The sequence below is a fragment of the Neomonachus schauinslandi genome, chromosome 4 (genome assembly GCF_002201575.2).
Source record: "Neomonachus schauinslandi chromosome 4, ASM220157v2, whole genome shotgun sequence".
In the NCBI taxonomy this organism is placed as follows: Eukaryota; Metazoa; Chordata; class Mammalia; order Carnivora; family Phocidae; genus Neomonachus; species Neomonachus schauinslandi.
Window position 1 is genome coordinate 168,325,685 of NC_058406.1, and position 20,356 is coordinate 168,346,040.

The 20,356-nt window shown below is 41.5% G+C and overlaps 1 protein-coding gene across 2 annotated transcripts in view; it reads left to right on the forward strand.

The window, feature by feature from the left end:
• Positions 1 to 20,356, forward strand: part of DEPTOR (DEP domain containing MTOR interacting protein) — a 122,271-nt gene that overhangs the window by 52,455 nt on the left and 49,460 nt on the right. For both annotated transcript variants that reach the window (XM_021688441.1, XM_021688442.1), the window contains one exon: positions 10,750 to 10,928. In XM_021688441.1, the coding sequence (XP_021544116.1) occupies positions 10,750 to 10,928 (179 nt within the window). The remainder of the gene's footprint in view (positions 1 to 10,749; positions 10,929 to 20,356) is intronic.

Sequence of the window (20,356 nt, forward strand, 5' to 3'; positions counted from 1 at the left end):
CTTCTGGTTAGTCTGAACTTTTGTACAACCTGATGAGGATTGACAAGAGTTGACAAGGGTCTATTCTCAGGGGTGTGCATATGTACCTCTGTGTATCATTTGCTCACTGCTACTTTGTGACAGGTGATATTCTAGACACTTTTATAGATTAGCTATAGTTTTTACAACCCCACTGAGGTAAGCATTATTATCTTTATTACATACAATAAGAAATCCAGGATCATAGAGCCAAACCACAGCTTGGAAATCATAGTACAGAGATTGAAACCCAGGACTGCTTCTCATTGCCCCTCTCTCTCGAACCATTTGTGCTAATAGGCAGGAGCAGAGGAGAAGGTAATCAACCAGATCACTCCTAGTTTCCTTGCTTCCCTTTCATATCCGTATACTTCTAACTCTATTGTGGCATTTATCTGTCTTGCCCATAGGTTTTTAATGTTTGCTTTTCCACTGGATTGTAAACAATTAAGCTCAAGGGCCATGTCTTTTCATTTCTGCATCTCCTGGGATATAGAAGATGCTCAATAAATATTTATTGAATTAATGAATATGATTTTTTTTTAAAGATTTTATTTATTTATTTGAGAGAGAGAGAATGAGAGACAGAGAGCATGAGAGGGAGGAGGGTCAGAGAGCGAAGCAGACTCCCTGCCGAGCAGGGAGCCCGATGCGGGACTCGATCCTGGGACTCCAGGATCATGACCTGAGCCGAAGGCAGTCGCTTAACCAACTGAGCCACCCAGGCACCCGAATTAATGAATATGATTTTTAACAGCTTTATTGAGATGTAATTCATATACTATATAACTGACCCATTATATTATACATGTTAATGGTTTTTAGTATATTCACAGATATGTGGAATCATTACCACAATTGTAGAACATTCTCATCACCTCAAAAAGAAGCTCCGTTAACTCTTATCTGTCACTTCCCTATTCTTTCATCTATCCCTAAGCAACCACTAATTTACTTTCTGTCCCTATAGCTTTTTCTGCTCTGAACATCTCATATGAATGGAATGATAAAATGCGTGGTCTTTTGTGCCTGGCTTCTTTCATTTATTATGTTTTCAAGGTTCATCCATCTGTAGCTTGTATCAGTACTTCTTTCATTGTGTAGCCAAATACTATTCCATTGTATGGATAGATAAGATTTTCAGTTTCATCAGTGGATGGGTATTTGGGTTGTTCTACCTTTTGACAATAATGAATAGTGTTGCTATGAACATTTGTGTACTAGTTTTTCTGTGCACATATGTTTTCATTTCTTTTGGACATATAGTGAGGAGCAGAATGGCTGGATTGTGTAGTGGTTTGAGGAACTGAGAGATTGTTTTCTGAAGTGGCTGCACTGTTTTACATCCCCACCAATAGTGTGTGAGGCATCCAATTTCCGCACATCCTTGCAAACAACTTGTTAATATCTGACTTTTTTATTCTAGCCAACTAGGGGGTGTGAAGTGATAGCTCATTGTGGTTGGTTTTGATTTGTGGTTCCTGATGACCAATGATGCCTATCATCTTTCTATGTGCTTATTGACCATTTGTATATCTTCTCTGGCCTATTGAGATCATTAGTCCACTTTGAAATTGGGTTATTTGTCTTTATTATTGAGCTTTAAGTGTTCTTTATGTATTCTGGATGCAAATGCATTGTCAGATATATGCTTTGCAAATATTTTCTCCCATTCTGTGAGCTGTCTTTTCACATTCTTGCCAGTGCCTTTTAAGTGTAAGAGTTATAAATGTTGATCTAGTCCAATTTGTTTTTTCTTTTGTCACTGGTGCTTTTGGTGTCCTATCTAAGAATCCTTGGCCAATCCAAAGTCTTGAAAATTTACCCTTATGTTTTCTTGTAAAAATTTTATGGTTTTAGCTCTTACACTTAGGTCTTTAATATATTTTGAGTTATTTTTTTGCATAGGGTGTGAGGTAAGGGTCCAACTTCATTTTTTTTTTTTTTTTTTTTGCATGTGGCTCTCTAATCATCTCAGCACAATTTGTTAAAAAAAAAATTCTTCCCATTGGGTGGCCTTGGAACCCTTGTTAAAAATCAGTTGACCACAGATGTATCAATGATTTTAACAGTGATTTTAAATCTGTTTTAAGAGTGGAGTCTTATGATCGTACAACATAAAATCTTGGTTGGGAAAAGAGACCAGAGCCTGTTTCCCTTCCTCTTTCACACCACCTCCACAAAAGTACAGTACAAAGTGGTCCCATGAACATGCACCAAAGTAGCACCTACTTGTCATTGTGTTCAGTTTTTTAACTGTATCAGTTCATTGTGTTCACTTTCTTACCTTTTAAAGTATATGTATTTTCCCTAGTTGGTATTGTCCTCAGTTTGTCTTCATGGCTTCATCTTACCTCTCCTAAGCTTCTTTCTTTACCTCTATTCTTTCTTTGTTTTTGGCTTCAAATGCTTCTGTTTTCTAATAATTATGGAAGCATTCAGTACAAATAGTAACCATTCCCTTAAAAGGAGACTTAAAATTTGTTTTAGAATCCAGCTTCCCTGGACAGTTGTTGGAAAAGGCTAACAGGTTGGAATTGTTTTGAAGACATTGTAAAAATGCTCAGCTTCTCATCTTCTTGTGTAATTTTCCAGTTATGAAACCATAGCTGCATGTGGCCCTCTTAGGGTAGCTGTAGCCTTGCGGTTGTACTCGGCTTCTGTCTAAAGCTGGTTCAAGTTCTGTAAATATTTACTACAGCAACACTAAAAACCATGGGCAGTGGGAAAATTACAACTTAGGTTCCAAAATATCAGTCTCCTCAAGCATAAAACCAGCACTAAAAATTCTAGTTTTTCTTCCAGCAGATTTAAAATAACAAGCAAGGAGGAATTTCACCTTTCAAAGACAAATCACCCTCTCTATTCCTGTTGCTTGTGATTTCTTAGTTTTTCCTCAGTTGATTAACAAATATTTGTTGAGCACTTCATGTATATGCCTTCCCTAAGCTCAGTTTTTTTGTTTTTTTGTTTTTTTTTTTTAAGAAATAAGAACATTTAAGGCATGGTGTCTATCTTTCAGAAGCTTCTAGCTTAGCTGGAGTGCATTAAAAATTGAATGGATATATAAACCATGCACTGATTTTAAGTTCAAAACAGAGAGAGAGCTGTCTGGATTGCACTTTAGTTGGGATAGTTTCAAAGAGGAGTTAGTACTTAATCCAGCCCTTTAAAGCCGAGGCCCACTGTGTCATTTAGCACCTACTGCAAATGAGAACCAGGTAACTTTTTGCCCTTTCCTTCCGGCTATTGCAATCATTTCCACACAGGACTGCTCATGAGGAATTAGGGCTGGACTTTAGCCCTCCTTTTTACCTGAAGCCAGGTTTCCTTGTACAGTGAACAACCTATATCACTGTACAGTGAGCCCCCTCCCCTTTGGAAGGTAGTTTGGATTTCTTCAAGAAAGAAAGGAGAGGAGATGTGAGGGAACAGCATGAGTAAGGAATGAAGATGAAAATGAGGATGTTCAATTCAGTGTATAATATGAAGATGAAAGCAGGAGTGAAAGCAGATAAAAGATATTTGTTGGCAAAGAATGTAAAATGCTGTTTTTCCTTTCTTCTCACCCTTTCCAGTATGTACTATTTTTACTCACAAATATTAAATGAATAGTTTTCTGATTACTTGTTCCAAGTCTAATTATTATGAAAATTATGTTAATTTATCTGTGTAACATCTGTTCTATAGATAATAGCATAGTACTTAAAAATACCAATGCTCATGTAAGCATTTCTACCTAATTAATCCTTTCTTTCTAATCACAGAAGTCAATGTTATACATTCAAACTGTAAGTTGGGAGCATACATGTAAATATATAATTTATACATTGGGAGCTACTTTATTGTATTGGGTATTAATATAAGCATTTTGTCAGGAACAAGTCATCCAGTTAAATATAAACTTAACCCTGGGGCACCTAGGTGGCTCAGTCAGTTGAGCATCCAACTCTTGATCTTGGCTCAGGTCATAATCTCAGGGTCGTGAGATCAAGCCCCGCATGGGGCTCTGCACTGAGCTTGGAGCCTGCTTAATATGCTCTCTCTCCCTCTGTCCCTCCCCCTGCCCCTCTTCTCCTGTGCATGTGTGTGTACATGCTCTCTCTCTTTCTAAAAAAAAAAAAAAAAAAAAAACCAACAAAAAAAAATTTAACCTTAAAAAAACTTCTATATTGATTGATAGCATTTTTCCCCAGTTACAAAAACAGTACTTTCTCTCTGGGGAATAATTTGAGTAATAGAGTATTCCATTAAAAAGAAAAGAAAAATCATTCACAAACTACCCCCAGGAGTAAGAAATTCTTTTAATATTTGGGTGAATGAATTTTTAATTTTTAATGGTTATCATGTATATAAAGTTACATATTTTGCCTTTCAAAATGATTTATCATTATGCTAACACAGGACTTTTTAAAAAGCTATCTTTCTAAATCCTAAAGCACCTTTTTGGCCACATAGCCCATGGGTCATTGTGACTCTCCCTAGCTTGTGCCCTTGAATACCATTTACCTATGTTCTCATGTTATATAGGGCCTTCTCAGCTATTTTGAATTTTTTTTTTTTTTCAGTGCACAAGGAGATCGCTATCAGCTTACTTCTATTTCTGTTCTGGCCCCTAAATGTAGCAGTTCCTTCTATTGTAATGCTGCCTTCCCCTTAGATTAAAGTGAGTCTGGGAAATCTGATTCAGATATATATCCAGGAAAGGTTGAAATCGACTCACATGCACAATCAAAATCTGTTGCGTTCATGCTTACAGGAGGCAAGGATTGTTAATGCCTAGCACCATATTTGGCATGTGGCTTTATGTCATGATTATAGGCCAGAGCAGGACAATTTTGACTAAAACTGAATTTGTTCTATAAAATATGAGAGTTTCTGAGCATCGTATACACTTCTGATTACTAATTAAAATAGAGTTGTTATTCTTCTCTGGAGAACCGCACACAGAATCTTAATTCATCTTGCCACAGAGGGTTTTGATTTGATCAAATAATGGCTCCATCTAGAAAACTTTTATCATCATCACCACCAACATCATCATCATCATCATCACCACCAACATCATCTTCATCATCATCATCGCTAAAATGTATCCAGTGTTTCAGGGGCAGCTGGCACTGACTGAAGCATTTCATGCATTATCCCGCTCCCGCTGCAGAGCTCCCCAAATAGTCACCCTTATAATCCCCAGTGTACACCTAGGGAAGCAGGGTCATGCAGTTAACACGTATGCAGAGTTAGGATTTAAAGCGGGATTTGTCTTGAATCCCATGTTTTTAAAACTACCCTATAAGTAAAGTAAAAAATATTAAATAAATGAGGAAGAGAAAACACACAACTGTAAATGAGCTATAACTATTGAAATTGGCCTTTCAGTTGGTTAATGAAAATAAATCAGTGTGTTACCTGCTCTCCCAGATGGTTCCAAATATTCCCACCTCTTCCTATGCACGCATGTTGCTCTTTCCACGAAGAGGTGGTGCATGTATCCCCTCCCGTTGAGTCTGGCCTGAGTTTGATGGCTTTAATAAAGGCAATTCAGGACACTTGACATTCTGTGACTTCAGAGCCTAGCAGTTAAGAAGGCCTGGCTGGGTTGATTGGTTTTTGATGAGTGCCAAGATAATTCAATGGAGAGTGAATCATCTTTCAACAAATGGTGACGGAACGACGGGATAGCCACGTGCAAAAGAATGAAGGTGGGCCCCAACCCCATGCCTTACAGAAAAATGAGCTCAAAATGGATTATGGAACTAGATGTAAGGACTAAAACTGTAAAACTCTTAGAAGAAGACATAGGAGCAAATACATTTTCCTGGGCTTGGGCCAGGCAGTGGTTTCTTAGCTGTGACACTAAACACACAAAGAACAAAACGAGAAAAATGGAGAATTTAGACCACTTCAAAATGTAAAACTTTGGGGTTACAAGCAATATCATGAAGAAAATGAAAAGACAACCCACAGAATGGGCAAAAATATTGGCAAATCATATGTCTGATAATGGACTTGCATCCTGCATGTAAAAAGGACATTTAAAATTCAAAAATAAAAAGACAAGCAACCTAGTTTTCAAAATGAACTAAGGTTCTGAATAGACATTTTCCCAAAGAATATGTACAAATGGACAATAAGCACATCAAAATATGCTTAATATTATTAATCATCAGGGAAATGGAAATGAAAACCACAGTGAGATACCACTTTACACCCACTAGGATGGTGCTAAGAAAAACGAATGGATGGTAGCAACTGCTAGCGAGGATATGGAGAAATTGGAACCCTCACACTTTACTGGTGGGAATGAAAATGGTTCAACCACTATAAAAATAGTCCAGCAGTTTCCCAGAAGGTTAAACAGAGTTACCATGTGATCCAGCAATTCTACTCTTAGGTGTATATGAAGACATGTCTACACAAAAGTTGTATATGAATATTCATAGCAGCATTATTCATAAGAACCAAAAATGGAAACAACCCAAATGTCCATCAACTGATGAATGGATAAACAAAAAGGTAGTATATCCATACAATGGAATATTATTTGGTCATACTAACTGTGAAAGGAATAGAAGACTAATACATGCTCCAGAATGGATGAACTTTGAAAACATTATGCTAAATGAAAGAAACTAGTCACAAAGGACCACATGTTATATGATTCTATTTCTATGAACCGTCTACAGCAAGCAAATTTGTAGATGCAGAACACACATTAGTGTTTGCCTAGGGATGGGGCAGTGGGGAAGTGGGGAATGATTGTAATGGGGTTTCCTTTTGGGGTGATGGAAACATTCTAACATGGATTGGAATGATGTTTGTGTACTCTGTGTATAAATGCTGTTGAATTGTACATGTTAAATGGGTTAATTGTATGGTAAGTAGATTAGGTTTCAATAAAAGCCATAAACAAGTTCTGGTAGCATCTGCCTCCTCCCTCTTGAGCTCTGCATCTCAACATCCAGCCTGCCTCACTGGACAGAAAGGCTATGTTGACTCAGGAGCATGGCAGCACCAGACACCTAGCCCTAGCCACCGTCTGCCTGCGAACACATGATGGACCCCTAGCAAGAGTGATAGAGGAACTGCCCACTTGAGCCCCAGGCAACCCAAGAATACTTAGATATAATGAACTGGTGGTTGTTTAAAAGCCACCAACCTTGAGGATAGCTTGTTACATAGCAAAACATAATTGGAACAAGTAGTAAGTCTTGCCTTAACACTATGACCACATATTAGTACCAAAATCAAATCCCACGAAAGTCTTTATCTTAGAGAAGAAACTGTATAGGGACATTATTTGATTTTAAGAAGAAATGAAATAAGGAAGAACTAAGGCTGGCGGGGACATGTTTTAAATGGCAAGCTGAATCAGTGCAGGAGGGCCTGCCAAGTGGTCTCTTTCCTAAAGCTCACATTGGCAATAGCAGCTAACCAGCCACTTGTCCAGAGGCCACCAGCGACTTAGCAGGAGCTCTAGAGGTCTGGCAGGTCTTGTTTCTGGTTACAAGAGGTGACACAAGTAAACCCTCTCACTTGTCCTCCCCACACCTGAAAGGAAAATCGCTGAGCTAGAAGGGATGGAGTGTAATAAAGAGAGATAAAAACCTGGTGGGTCCATCTGTGTCTTAAATGGAGACTATCAACCGGGCAGGAATTCTAGATTCCCAGTCCTGTGCCCAGCCATGACTTTCATATAATAGGACTCTGAAGATTCTGCTGGGAAGACTGGAGGGAGTGCAGAGGAGTTTCCGTTGTCGTTTCATAGCTGTTGGGCACAAATCCATCCTGCCCTGGGATAGACACCATGATTTATTAAGTAGTGTAAACACTTTGTATATACCTCGTCTTTTATACTGTAAAGTTGTTTCGTTCACACTCATAGATGATTTTCACAATCATGGGTGAAAATAGGATTATACCCTGGAGAAAAAGGAGGCTGAAACAAAGAAAAGTGGCTTGTTTTATATCTTACAGCTAAGTGATCTATTCTGAATAAACTTAAGTCTTCAAATTACTAGCCCAGCGTCCTTTCCACAACAGAACTGGGCTCTAAGTCTGAAAGCACTGAAAATGCACATCCTGTGAATGGACATTCAGGTATGGAGGTTCATTTACCCCAAATGAAATGATTTATAAATATGTATAATGTGCTTCTTTGCATGACCTTGAGCAAGTTTCCTACCCGCAACATTGAATGCTATCATTCAATTTTTTTTTCATATGGATGAGAATTACATTTTGGAAATTCAGATATAATTGACACATAATATGTTAGTGACATTTTTCTCATGTGGATGAAGAGGGGGTTGGATTACAGTGATCTCTAAGGTTTTTTCCTGCTCTAGAATGAAACGGTACAACTTGTGGTGCATATTATTGTTAGTTTGAAAAGAAATGAGGGTTTTTAAAAGAAAGAAACTTTCACGCAGAAGACAGGAACTTATCAGGAATTGTTTTAAACGAGGAAGATGACACAATGATTTTGGCATTTTATGGGGTTTCATTTTCCATTGAACCAAGTTGTGTGCAAACATGGGCCCTACACTATTGGAGCTTATGATTGAGTAGAGGAGGTAGTCTTTAATCTGATAATCACACAGACTGTACAGGGAGCAATGAGATGGCCTAATGGAGACCTGAGCATAGCTGAGATAACAAAGGATGAGGAGTCAAGTAGGTTTAAGGAATAGAATAGTGGAAAGGTGGGGGAGACCATTCCAGGTGCAGGAATGACATATTCAAAGGCCCTGTGGCAGATGAGGTATGCTATGTTTGAGGAGCTATAAGAAGACCATCTCTGAAGCACAATGAGGTCAGAGGTGAAAATGATCCTAAAGGGGTAAAGGGAAAGATCATGCATGCATTAGAGGCCATATAAAGGATGTCAGTCTTTAGCCTAAAAGCAATCAGAAACCACTGAAGTGTATCTTCAACAGGAGGAAGATATTATCAGGTTTGAGTTTGAAAAAGATAAATTTAATTGCTATGTCTGGACTTAGATGCTTGAGGTTGGGTTGAGAACAAGAGTGGGTACATAGTGAAGTCTAAGGAAGAAACCATTGTAATTGGGTTAAAGGTATTGGTATTATGGGCTAAGGTAGTGGCAGCATTGGAGATGGGAAGGCCTGGACATATATGAGTATGATTTGGGACATAAAATTCACAATTCCTATGACTGCCCGGACAGGGGGGAATGAGGAAGTTGGAGGCATAAAGGATGCTGTCTTGTTTTCTGGCGGGATGATGGAAGCCCTCACTGGCACAGGACTAGGTTTGGGGGAAGAACCTGAGTTCAGGTCTGGGTTTGTTGATTTTGAGGTGTCTTTGAGATATCCGTATGGATACAAAGGCCGGGAGTTGGGAATATAGGCCTGATCCAGGGACATAAATTTGGGTATCTTTGGGGCATGGATGGCAGTTGAAGCTAGAGGAATGAAAGAACTTCCCTGAGAGACTAAGTAATGAGAAAAGAGGTATCTGGGGAACCGAATCTCAAGAGATTCCAGCCTTTAAAGTCCAGGGAGACAAGGAGGAGCCAACACAAAGGTAACTGAGAAGGAGGTAGGAACAGAGGGAGAGGAGGGAAACCAGGACAGGGTAATGCCCCTCTGGGTGAGGGAAGTGGTCAGTCGCATCTAATACTGTTAACATCAACCAAAATGGGGATCCACAAAATGCCCATCATATATGGATGCAAGGGAGAGTACTCCAGCCCCAGCAGGATTTTATTCAGAGGTGTGGTAAGGACAGAAGCGAGGGCAGTTGGAGAATGCTGGAGAAGGAGGCGTGAGAAACAAGCTCTGTGGGGACGGGGGTGTTGTGAAGGAGTGGCTTACGTCAGTTCAGGCTGCAAATGCCACAGACTGGGTAGCTTAAACAATCAACTCTTATTTCTCACAGCTGGGAGGCAGGGAAGTCCAAGATCTAGGCGCCACACAGATCTGGTGTCTTGTGAGAGCCCTCTCCTTGGTTTGCAGACAGTCTTCTCCTCCTATCCTCCTCAAGAAAGAAAGGGGAAGCAAGTTCTCTGTCTCTTCTTGCAAGGGCAGTAATCCCATCGTGGGGGCCCCACCCTCATGAAATAACCACCTCCCAAAGGTCCCAGCTCCTGAGATACCATCACACTGGGCATTAGCATTTCAGTATATGAATTTTGAGGGGACACAAGCATTCAATCCATAGCAGTCATCTTGTTAGCCCAATGGTTTGTGAAACTGAGTGACTCCTTTAGGAAAGAAATACTATCCTTTTTAGAAAGGTGGGGTGGGGCTGGGTCAATAAATTGTCCTTCTCAAGGTGGCGAAACTGAATGCAGTCTGCTAACGCGGGTTTTGGATCACATTTCCAGGTTTGTTTGTTTTTTCTGTCCTTTCCTTTCCTTTCTTTTTCTTTTCCTTTTTCTTTTCTCTTCTTTTTTTAAGTAATCCCTACACCCAACGTGGGGCTTGATCTTATAACCCCGAGATCAAGAGTTGCATGCTCTATTGACTGAGCCAGCCAGGCACCCCACCAGTTTTTTTTTTTCTTAATTACCAGGAGAAAATGCATTTTGTTCACTCCTGAAGCAGGTCCTTCTGTTAGAAATTTCATTTGTAACAGCACATGACGGCCACATCTGGCTGTCTAACAACTTTGCCGTGAGACTTCGCAGAAACCTGTGATGTAGGATTTCAAAGGAGCTATTTTCCCTCTATGGAGGTTTATGTTTCTTCTCTTCCTTCCTCCCAGGCTGATGAGCCCTGAAAACACACTGCTGCAAGCCAGGGAGGAGGAAGGGGTCAAGTACGAGCGCACCTTCATGGCGTCTGAATTCCTGGACTGGCTAGTCCAGGAGGGAGAGGCCACCACGCGGAAGGAGGCAGAGCAGCTGTGCCACCGGCTTATGGAACACGGTATCATACAGCACGGTGAGTGCGTGGGGCAGCGGCTGCCGACATAACGAGCAGTCCTAAAGTCTGGTGGCTTACAACCACAAGCATTTATTTCTCACTCATGGGTCTGTAGGTCAGTTGTGCCTCTGCATGGGCTTGGGCTCAGCTTGGCCTGTCTCCAAACTGGGCTCAGGTTCAGCTGGGCTGGCCGTGCATTCTCATGCCGGGACCCAGGCTATAAAGGAACATCTACTCTGGGATATAGTGTTTTTGTAGATGAGGGCAGAAGCTAACAAGGGCAGGCAGATCTATATAGTGTCTCCAAAAACTTCTGTTCAGATGCGATTTACCATCCTCAACACCCATGTCCAGTTGGCTACAGCAAGTCACCTGGTCCAGTCCCGATGGGAATTAGATGCTCCTCACAAAGTTGGTTGCAAGAGGAGGATGAACATTTGCTGAACCATGGTGCAAGCTGCCACAATGAAGAGCTCATCCAATAGGCCTCATAAGAGTTTGACTTTCCTTTTAGGCCTGACTCATAATGATGGTGGCATAAACTATTGGTTAAGAATGATATTAGTTGGGGCGCCTGGGTGGCTCAGTTGGTTAAGCGACTGCCTTCGGCTCAGGTCATGATCCTGGAGTCCCAGGATCGAGTCCCGCATCGGGCTCCTTGCTCAGCAGGGAGTCTGCTTCTCCCTCTGACCCTCCCCCTTCTCATGCTCTCTCTCTCTATCTCATTCTCTCTCAAATAAATAAATAAAATCTTTAAAAAAAAAAAAAAGAATGATATTAGTTATCTATTGCTGCATCAGAAATTACCCCAGACATTAAAGGTATAAAACAATAATAAATGTTTATCACCTCCCACAGTTTCTGTGGGTCAGGAAGTTGGGAGAGGCTTAGCTGGGTGGTTCTGGGGTGGGGTCTCTTCGTGAGATTGCAAAGATGTCAGTCGAGGGCTACTGTCGTCGGAAGGCCTGACCGGCCACAGGATTGGCCTCCACAATGGCTCACTTGTATGCCTCATGAATTGGTGCTGGATGTTGGCAGAAAGCTTCAGTCCATTGCAGTCTGGACTTCTTCATAAGGCTGCTTGAGAATTCTTAGGACATGGCAACCTGGCTTCTTGCGGAGGGAGAATCTAAGAGAATGCAAGACAGAAACTATAATATCTTCTAAGTGAGCCCTGGAAATCACACACTGTCATTTCCTCAGTACTCCACTGGTGACCAGGTCGGCCCTATTCGGTGTGAGAGAGGACGATACAAGGATGTGAATACCAGGAGGCAAGGATCACCGGAGCCATCCTAGAGGCTGGCTATCACAAGAACGTAGGCTCTGGAATCCCAACTCCACCAGTTATAGCTACTTGCCTTCTCTCATCTATAAAATGGGAATATCTACACAGGTGGTTGTAGGAATAGATGTGGTAGATATAAAGCACTCAGTTCAATGCCCTGATCTTAATAAGTGCTCAATTTCTTAACATAGCTGCAGGATATATGTTCTGAACAGTGAGGACAGGGCTGAGAACCAGGTAAGCATATCAACCTAAAAGTCAATAGGAAAGGTAATACTTGAGTCATTCTTTTTTTTTTTTTTAATTTTTATTTATTTATTTGTCAGAGAGAGAGAGCATGCACAAGCAGGGGAGGTGGCAGGCAGAAAGAAAAGCAGGCTCCTTCCTGAGCAGGGACCCCAGTGTGGGACTCGATCCCAGGACCCAGGGATCATGACCTGAGCCGAAGGCAGACGTTTAACCAACTGAGCCACCCAGGCATCCCTACTTGAGTCATTCTTGCTGTGAACTCCCATACCCCTACTTCTGTACAGGCCTTGGATTTCTATCCCAAGGTTAGGAAGATAATAATGGAATTAAAGAGATGAAAGGCACTTTCAGAATTATTTGGAGCAGTGTTTTACAGCTGCAGATTGCAACCCTTTAGTGGGCTGTGAAATCAATTTAGAGAGCCATTCCCAGCATGACTACTACACAAAGTACGGTCTAGGGACTGTACGGTGTCACCATGGGAGCATGATAGAAACAGAATCTCTGATCTAACCAAGTCCTGCTGAATCTAATCTACATTTTAGCATGACCCCCAAGTGGTTTGAAGGCACATTAAAAGTTTGAGATGCCCTGGACTGGAGGATTTAAATAGGATAGAAAATATCAGAGCATAGTTTACATAGTAAGGTTAAGTATTGTTTTGTAAACTTTGATTTCGGTGAGATAATTATATAAACATATGGACATATTCTTGTGTGTATTGACTTGCCACATACAAATTGTTACTGTGTGCTGGGGTCAAGTATTTTGAAACCCATTGACCCAGAGGCGTTGATCAGAGAGGCACTCAAGCCACTCAGTATATTCCAGGGTGGTTTCTCCTATGTGACCTTGCCATGATTAAACTCACAGCCGTTTATTCATGGCCTCGTATGTCTGCTACTGTGCTAAGCTCACTGAGGGTGGGAAGCTGGGTAGAAAGTAGGGTGCCCGTATGGTCTCTGGCCCTAGACATCTTAGAGTCTTGTTGGGACTCGAATGTGGAATAGAACCAATTAGCGAACAGAAAAAGTACTGTACATTTCATTTATTTATTTTACACCCCGTGGCGGGCACCATTCTAATGATTTCACAAATATTGACTTATTTAAACCTCTTAAACTCTTTTGAGGCAGATATGCTTTTTGTTATTATTGCTAAATTTATTTTATTGTGGTAAGAACCTCCCATGAGGTCAATCTTCTTAACAAACTTCTAAGTGCCCAATATAGTATTGTTGACTATAGGGCAGGTGTTCTTATTCTCATCGTTTTACAGAAAAGGAAACCAAGGCACCAGTAGGCTAAAGATTTTGTCTGAGGCCGCTCGGGTAGTAACATCCAAATGGGTATTTGCTAATAAGTGTGAACTCAGAGTTGGTAGGGTATGGGGCTTTCCACAGTGAAAAATGGTGCATTTGGGTTAGAGTTAGTTCTGTTGTCTTTGCTATAGACAGAAAACTTGGTGATACCAAGTGCCAGAGAAAACCAGCTTCTTAAACTACAGTTTACTGACTAATACTGTAACATCTTCAGAGCGAAGAGAGAGGGTGCCAGGAATTGTTTCCAAATGATTTCCCAGGAGCTAGTAATTATACTTCAACTACACTGTAATTTTGTAATGCTATCAACATAAAACTCCATAAAGTTGTAATGTAAAGGACAAAAGAAGGCATTACTGAGAGCAAATATTAACCCCAGAAGTTTGCTTTCCATAGTTTGAGGAGGATTGAATATTCTCTATGTGTAGACGTCAGAGTTTCCAAGGGAGTCCCAGTTTCCCAGTCCAGCAATTCATTGCTAGATTACAGGTTCTATGTTTGAGTTATGAAAATATGGCCACCTCGTATGTGTATGTTAGAGCTAATGACAAATACAGTTAGTGTCTTAAGCAAAGCTCTGAATTCTCCAGCTAATAATTAACTGGAGATTTAAATATTAAAGAAAGTCAGACATTAGGTTATCCAGAAAATTTCTGGATAAGTGTGGTTCCCTAGATTGAAACCAGTAGACATAAAAATCAGTCCTGCTATGAAATCCTAAACTAGCTTCATTTATAAATGGTGAATGATGTTCTGTAATCAAGACAGAACTTGGAGATGAATCATTAACGTACAAGCCTATGTATGTAAGTGTGTGTGTGTCTATGTGTATATATACACATGCATGCATATATGTATATATTGATACAAATGTATGTATGTTGACCACATATGTACATATTTATCCAGCTTTTTCATTTATTAAGGTTTACTGTATACCAGGTACTGGGCTAAATACTTTATAGATTTTAATATATTGTATATTTAATGTGTATATGCTTCACATATCTGAGATATAATCTTATTAAATTTTCACAGCAATTCTGTGACATTGGTATTATTATTATTATTATTATTATTACAGTTTTACAGTGAAGAATTCAGAAGTGCAGAGCCCTTAAGATCTTTTCCCAAGGGTGTATAGCTAACCAGTAGCTACAAGGTGTTGTGCCTGAAACAGACGTTTTCCTTGGCCCAGGATGTGTGTAACTGGGTGTGGCCGCCTCACACAGTGGAATGAACACTGTCTTGGGAGGGAGACAGACAGGAATTAGGTCCCAGCTCCTCCACCTGCTAAGTGACTATGTCAACGTCTCAATTCTTCCATCCCTTAGGTTTTGAGATTTATGAAATTAGAATCACATTATACACCTTTGAGAGTTATTTACTTACTCTGTGGGGGAGAGCATATGACCGCCCACATGTACTAGAAGGACTCAACATAGAGTTGGACTCAGGGCTAAGATTTATTATGGTGAAAGGACACAGAGAAGGAGCCTCAGGGGCAAAAGATACCTCAGGTGTTGTCTGGAGAAATCCAGGCACAGCTTTCCTGGGTCCTCCCTCCCAGAGCCGCACAGATCTGGCCCCTTCGTCCAGCAGGGCCATGGGATAACGCATGTGCAGTGCTTCTGCTCGGGCGGAGCCCACTTGAGACTCAAGTACAAGGTTTTCGTTGGGGGCTGCTCATGGAGGTGCGCTCCGCCTGCTTGGCCGGCCGCAACTACCCATATTCCAGACTCTCCGAAGAAAAGCACGTGTTTTCCCTAAATCATAGTGTTTGTGCAGACAATCTAGGCAGGTTGGTATAGCAGCATGCAGTGCACCAGGTAAAGTGGCCTTATCAGTCAGCAACTTGGGGAACTTTCCAAAAGCCAAGTTCCCAGATGCGAGCCACAGGCCAGGCCCCCCAAGTAAGCCCTTTATTATTATTATTTTTTTTTAAGATTATTTATTTATTTGAGACAGAAAGAGAGCACAAGGGGTGGAGAGGGGCAGAGGGAGAGGGAGAAGCAGACTTCCTGCTGAGCAAGGAGTCCGATGTGGGGCTCGATCCCAGGACCCTGGGATCGTGACCCAAGCCGAAGGCAGACTCATAACCAACTGAGCCACCCAGGTGCCCCCCAGCGAACCCTTCTGGATCAGGGCTGCCATGGTAACTCCTGCACAGAGCTGCCGTGAGAATTCAATAATAGCAGTTGGCAAAGCTTTCCGAACAGCGCCTACCGCTTATGGCCCCCAGATACCAGCTATTGTATGAGATCTGATCAACGGCAAATAACAGTTAAAATTTATAGAGCCCCTCCCATGTACCAGCCACTGTTCTAGTCACTCTACTCATTGACTCATTTATTCCTCTCCATAACTGTTAGGTATCATAATTATTCCCATCTTAAAGATGAGGTTAAGTAACTTGCTGAAGACAAGAGCTGGTAAATGGTGGATTCAAGATTCAAATCCCAGCAATCTGGCTCTTACCGCTAAAGACGACTGGACCCTAATTTTAAGCTCCATAAGATTAGGAAAAAATTCCTCAACTTTTATTACATCAGCTCATACTGCCTGGCAGATGTAACCATAAAAATGGTTAGCTCATAACATATACGATTCCCTTTCCCCAGACAATGACCAGATACCTTGAGATTTTTGTGTAACCTTTGCAAATGCGACGAACACATTTCTTTACTCACATCAAGTATCTCCCTCCACTGCTCTAGCTCTACCCAGTATCTTTTCCTTACATGAAGGGAGATAGAAACCGGATAATCACGTGGGTAAATTGCTCACAGCTGCAGCAGCTGACCCTGGATAATCAGGCTAGTGCAGCTCTGTCCAGGCGTATAATTTCCTCTTTGAAAGATTTAGTCAGAGCACTTCAACAATTTCAACACTTCATCAAGCCCTCTTTCTTTTTCTTTTGTTTTAAGCATATATTTATATAACATTTGCAATTCCCAAAGCTGTTTTATGTATATTATCTTTTTAATCCTCCCAGCTGCTCAGGGGATAGTGGTGATTATCCCCTTCTCCAGTGCAAGACAGTAGCTGAGACATTCACTCTGACAGCCCTGAAGAGGGAACTTGGAATCTGCTGCACAGGAAGCTAGATGCCAGATCGAGACAGGAATTAACCCCATCTTTCCAGTAATTAAGATCACTGACAGGGTTCAGCCTAAGCCTGGAATAGCCTGGCCAAAGAAGGAATGAGAGAGAGAAAGAGAGAGATGGAAGGAAGGAAGAAAGGAAGAAAAACAGCCCTGATGATTGAGGCTGAAGGCAAGATCTCAACTTGCCCAAGACTGAGTGATACTGCAGAAAAGAAAGCATTCTGACAGTTGTTAAAACAGTAAAGAAGACTTGCCCTAAGACCTATTGCAGTAGGGGAGGGAGATGGGGCTCAACTCTGAATACGACAAGGACAAGTGGGGATTTGTAGCCATGGGACAGGGTGAGGGGGTCAGGGGGTGGAAATGTATTAAAAGGAGGCATCAAGGGTAGGGGGATTCCTGCTAAACCAATTTAAGAGAATTCTTTTGAAAGGTAGGCCAAGGACTTATACATCAAAGACGGAGGATGAGAAACTTGTCAAATATCAAGTGTGATTGGGTATCGAGGTGGGTGGAGGTTCTTACTCAGCTGACTTAGCAGGATTCTTTACAAGACTGGGCTGGCTGAGAAAGCCAAAGACAGGATGGGGGGGGAGGGGCAGGCAAAGTCAAGGCCTCATCGAAAAGAGGGTTCAGGGGAATCTGGCTATAAAGTCAGAACAAGGAGAGAGTCTTTGTCAGTGGGAACCTACCCTTGCTGGCCTACCCTCCCTTCCTGTCCATCAAGACTCTCCTACTCACGTTCTCTTACTTTTTGCTTTTGGTAACTTCTTGCCTCCAACAAATGAAGATTTTTCCATTACAGATGGTACCCAGTCAGTATCTTCATCTTTCTTTACCCTTAACTAGAATGTAAATGCTGAGGGCAGAGTATTTATACCAGTTATAGTTCTTTGATTATAAGCAGCCCCAGTCATCATTTGCTTTCAACATATGGCAGAGCTAGCCAACAGTTAAAGGAAACATTGAAAAACCAGATGCCTGAAGAACTAGAGTAGTTCTTGGGGATCCAGGTGCCAGGAACTTGTGACTAAAGGGCCATGCCTTCCAGCCACCTACAGCCAGGGAATCTGCTCAGTCTCAACTCTATAGAGATTCTGATTGGCTGAACCCTAGGTCACATGCCCACGTCTTGACCCAAGATGGGCAGAACCCTTTGACTGACAGACTCACCAGGTAGGGGAGGGCCATTGTTCACAAAAAAAGAAAGAAAGAAAGAAAGAAAGAAAGAAAGGAAGGAAGGAAGGAAGGAAGGAAGGAAGGAAGGAAGGAAGAAAGAAAGGAAGAAAGAAAGAAAGAAAAGCTGAAAATTCTGTTACCAAAGGGAAATGAGTGCTAAGGCAGGCAAAAGTGATAGGCTGTTCTTTACCACTGTTAGTTCATTTAATCCTTCTCCCCCAAATGAATGCACTTGGTATTGTTTTCCCTGTTGCTTTAGATGACAGTGTTGCAGCATTTGCAACTAGTATAATCATTCTTCACTCCTAAATGTCAAACTCTGAATAGGAAAAAAAAAATAATGCTTGGGGAGAATATTTTCTCAATCTGCTTTCAATAGTTATTTCAAGCATAATCTTTATCAACAGCCACAATCTAATAAAATTGTTTTGCTTTCTCAATTTGGAATTTTGGGGAATTATCCCACTGCGCCTTCTGATATGTACACAGCCAGAATGTGGTTGCAGTGCAAACATAAGGGAACAAGGTTGCTTGGTGAAGTCAAGGGCTAATGCATTGGCACACATTAAAGTGTTGATTTTGGTTAAAGGAAAACAGGTGTTTAGCTACACCAAGGCTTAACTACTAGAAAGTATGAAGGTAATGAGAGATACCTTATCTCATGTAATCTTCCAAAAGAGTGCAATGCATAAGGAACAGAGGGCTTTTGTGAACAGTGTCGTAACTGCAGATATTTCCGTCTTTAGTTGACATTAGTATAACTTGTCAGGTCCACAGACACTGATCTTGCTACAGACAGTGTTTGGCTTTGAAGCCTGTGGTCCTACCAACTCTTGCCTCGCTCCTGATAGCTCGTTGTCCGGTATCCCGGCCCTATGTAGTCCTCAGTTTACCCAGGTGCAGCATTTTTTTTTTTTTTTTTTTTTTGGGGGGGAGAAAATGAGAGACAGAAAACATGAGGGGGGGGAGGGTCAGAGGCAGAAGCAGACTCCCTGCCGAGCAGGGAGCCCGATGCGGGACTCGATCCCGGGACTCCAGGATCATGACCTGAGCCGAAGGCAGTCGCTTAACCAACTGAGCCACCCAGGCGCCCGGTGCAGCATTTTTTAATAGCATGAGGAAGTCTTAAAGTACAACAACACAATCTCTGTGCAGTTGAAGTATATGGAAGTTATGCAGTCTTGTATTAAGTACTACTCAGCGAGGTGTTACATGGTAATTTAAGGACTTATCTGGGTTTCAATGGTGATTTTTAGTGGGACCTGTAAGCCAGGGCCTCAGGTTCATTAGAAAGACATATCAGGGTGGAATGGACAGTTCAGATTGCTGTTCATGATATGCCCCTACCCTCTCCTACTGGTCAGGAAGCACTGTGGTGTAAAGTTCTGGCTACTGATGGACATGAGCTTGACCATAGCCCTCAAGGCAGAGTGGAAGGGGTGGGACAAAAAGTTAAGAGGCTCTCCTTTAAAGAATGGAATACCTCCATTCTCTTTTCCATTGCAGACCATTTTTCTAGCTCTGACTCTGTCAATCTTGAGTAAGTTCCTTGCGTCAGTCTCTTGTAGCTGGGAGACTGGGACGTTTGGGCAAGGATTCATGTCTGGGACCCAGGTTCTCCTTGGGCAGTTACAAGGATTATTCTCAACAGCATTTCATCCTTGCTGCTGTCCTGCAGTCTCTTGTGGTTATTCCTCTAGTAAGTCCCCAACTAGCCACTCCTGGCTCGAGATCCTTAGCCACTCACGTTCACATTAACTCAGTTCCTCTTTGCTGACACTCCCATCTCAGACAGTATGTCCGGATTGTCTTTTGTGTTTGGGCCTACAGCTCCTCCTCCAGCCCCCTCCCCCCTCTTCTGCCAGGAATGGCTAAACAAGCTAAAGCATATTTGTACGAGGGAGTGATTGCTAGGTGTAAAACTGACCATATGTCAACTCTGATCAGTGTGACTATGCAACGGTATTAAGTTAAAATTTAAGAAGGAATTACACACACACACACATATCCAGATTACAATTGAAAAAATACGTGTTTATTAATGTTCATAACCAAATTTAATCCAATTTGGAGAGTAATGTTTTTGTAAAATTATTTATGTAAATTATTTTAAAACTGACATAAAATTTAAAGGTTCTAACATTTTATCTAGCTTTTTTCTAAAAAGCTCCCTTTCACTTTCTTCTCTGTCCCAGTGATGACACTGGACCCAATGAGGAGCCCACCCCCTCCCCTCTCTCCTTCTATCCAAGAAAGGCCTGCATATTGGAGTCTGTATTCTCTCCATTTTATTGTAGCCACT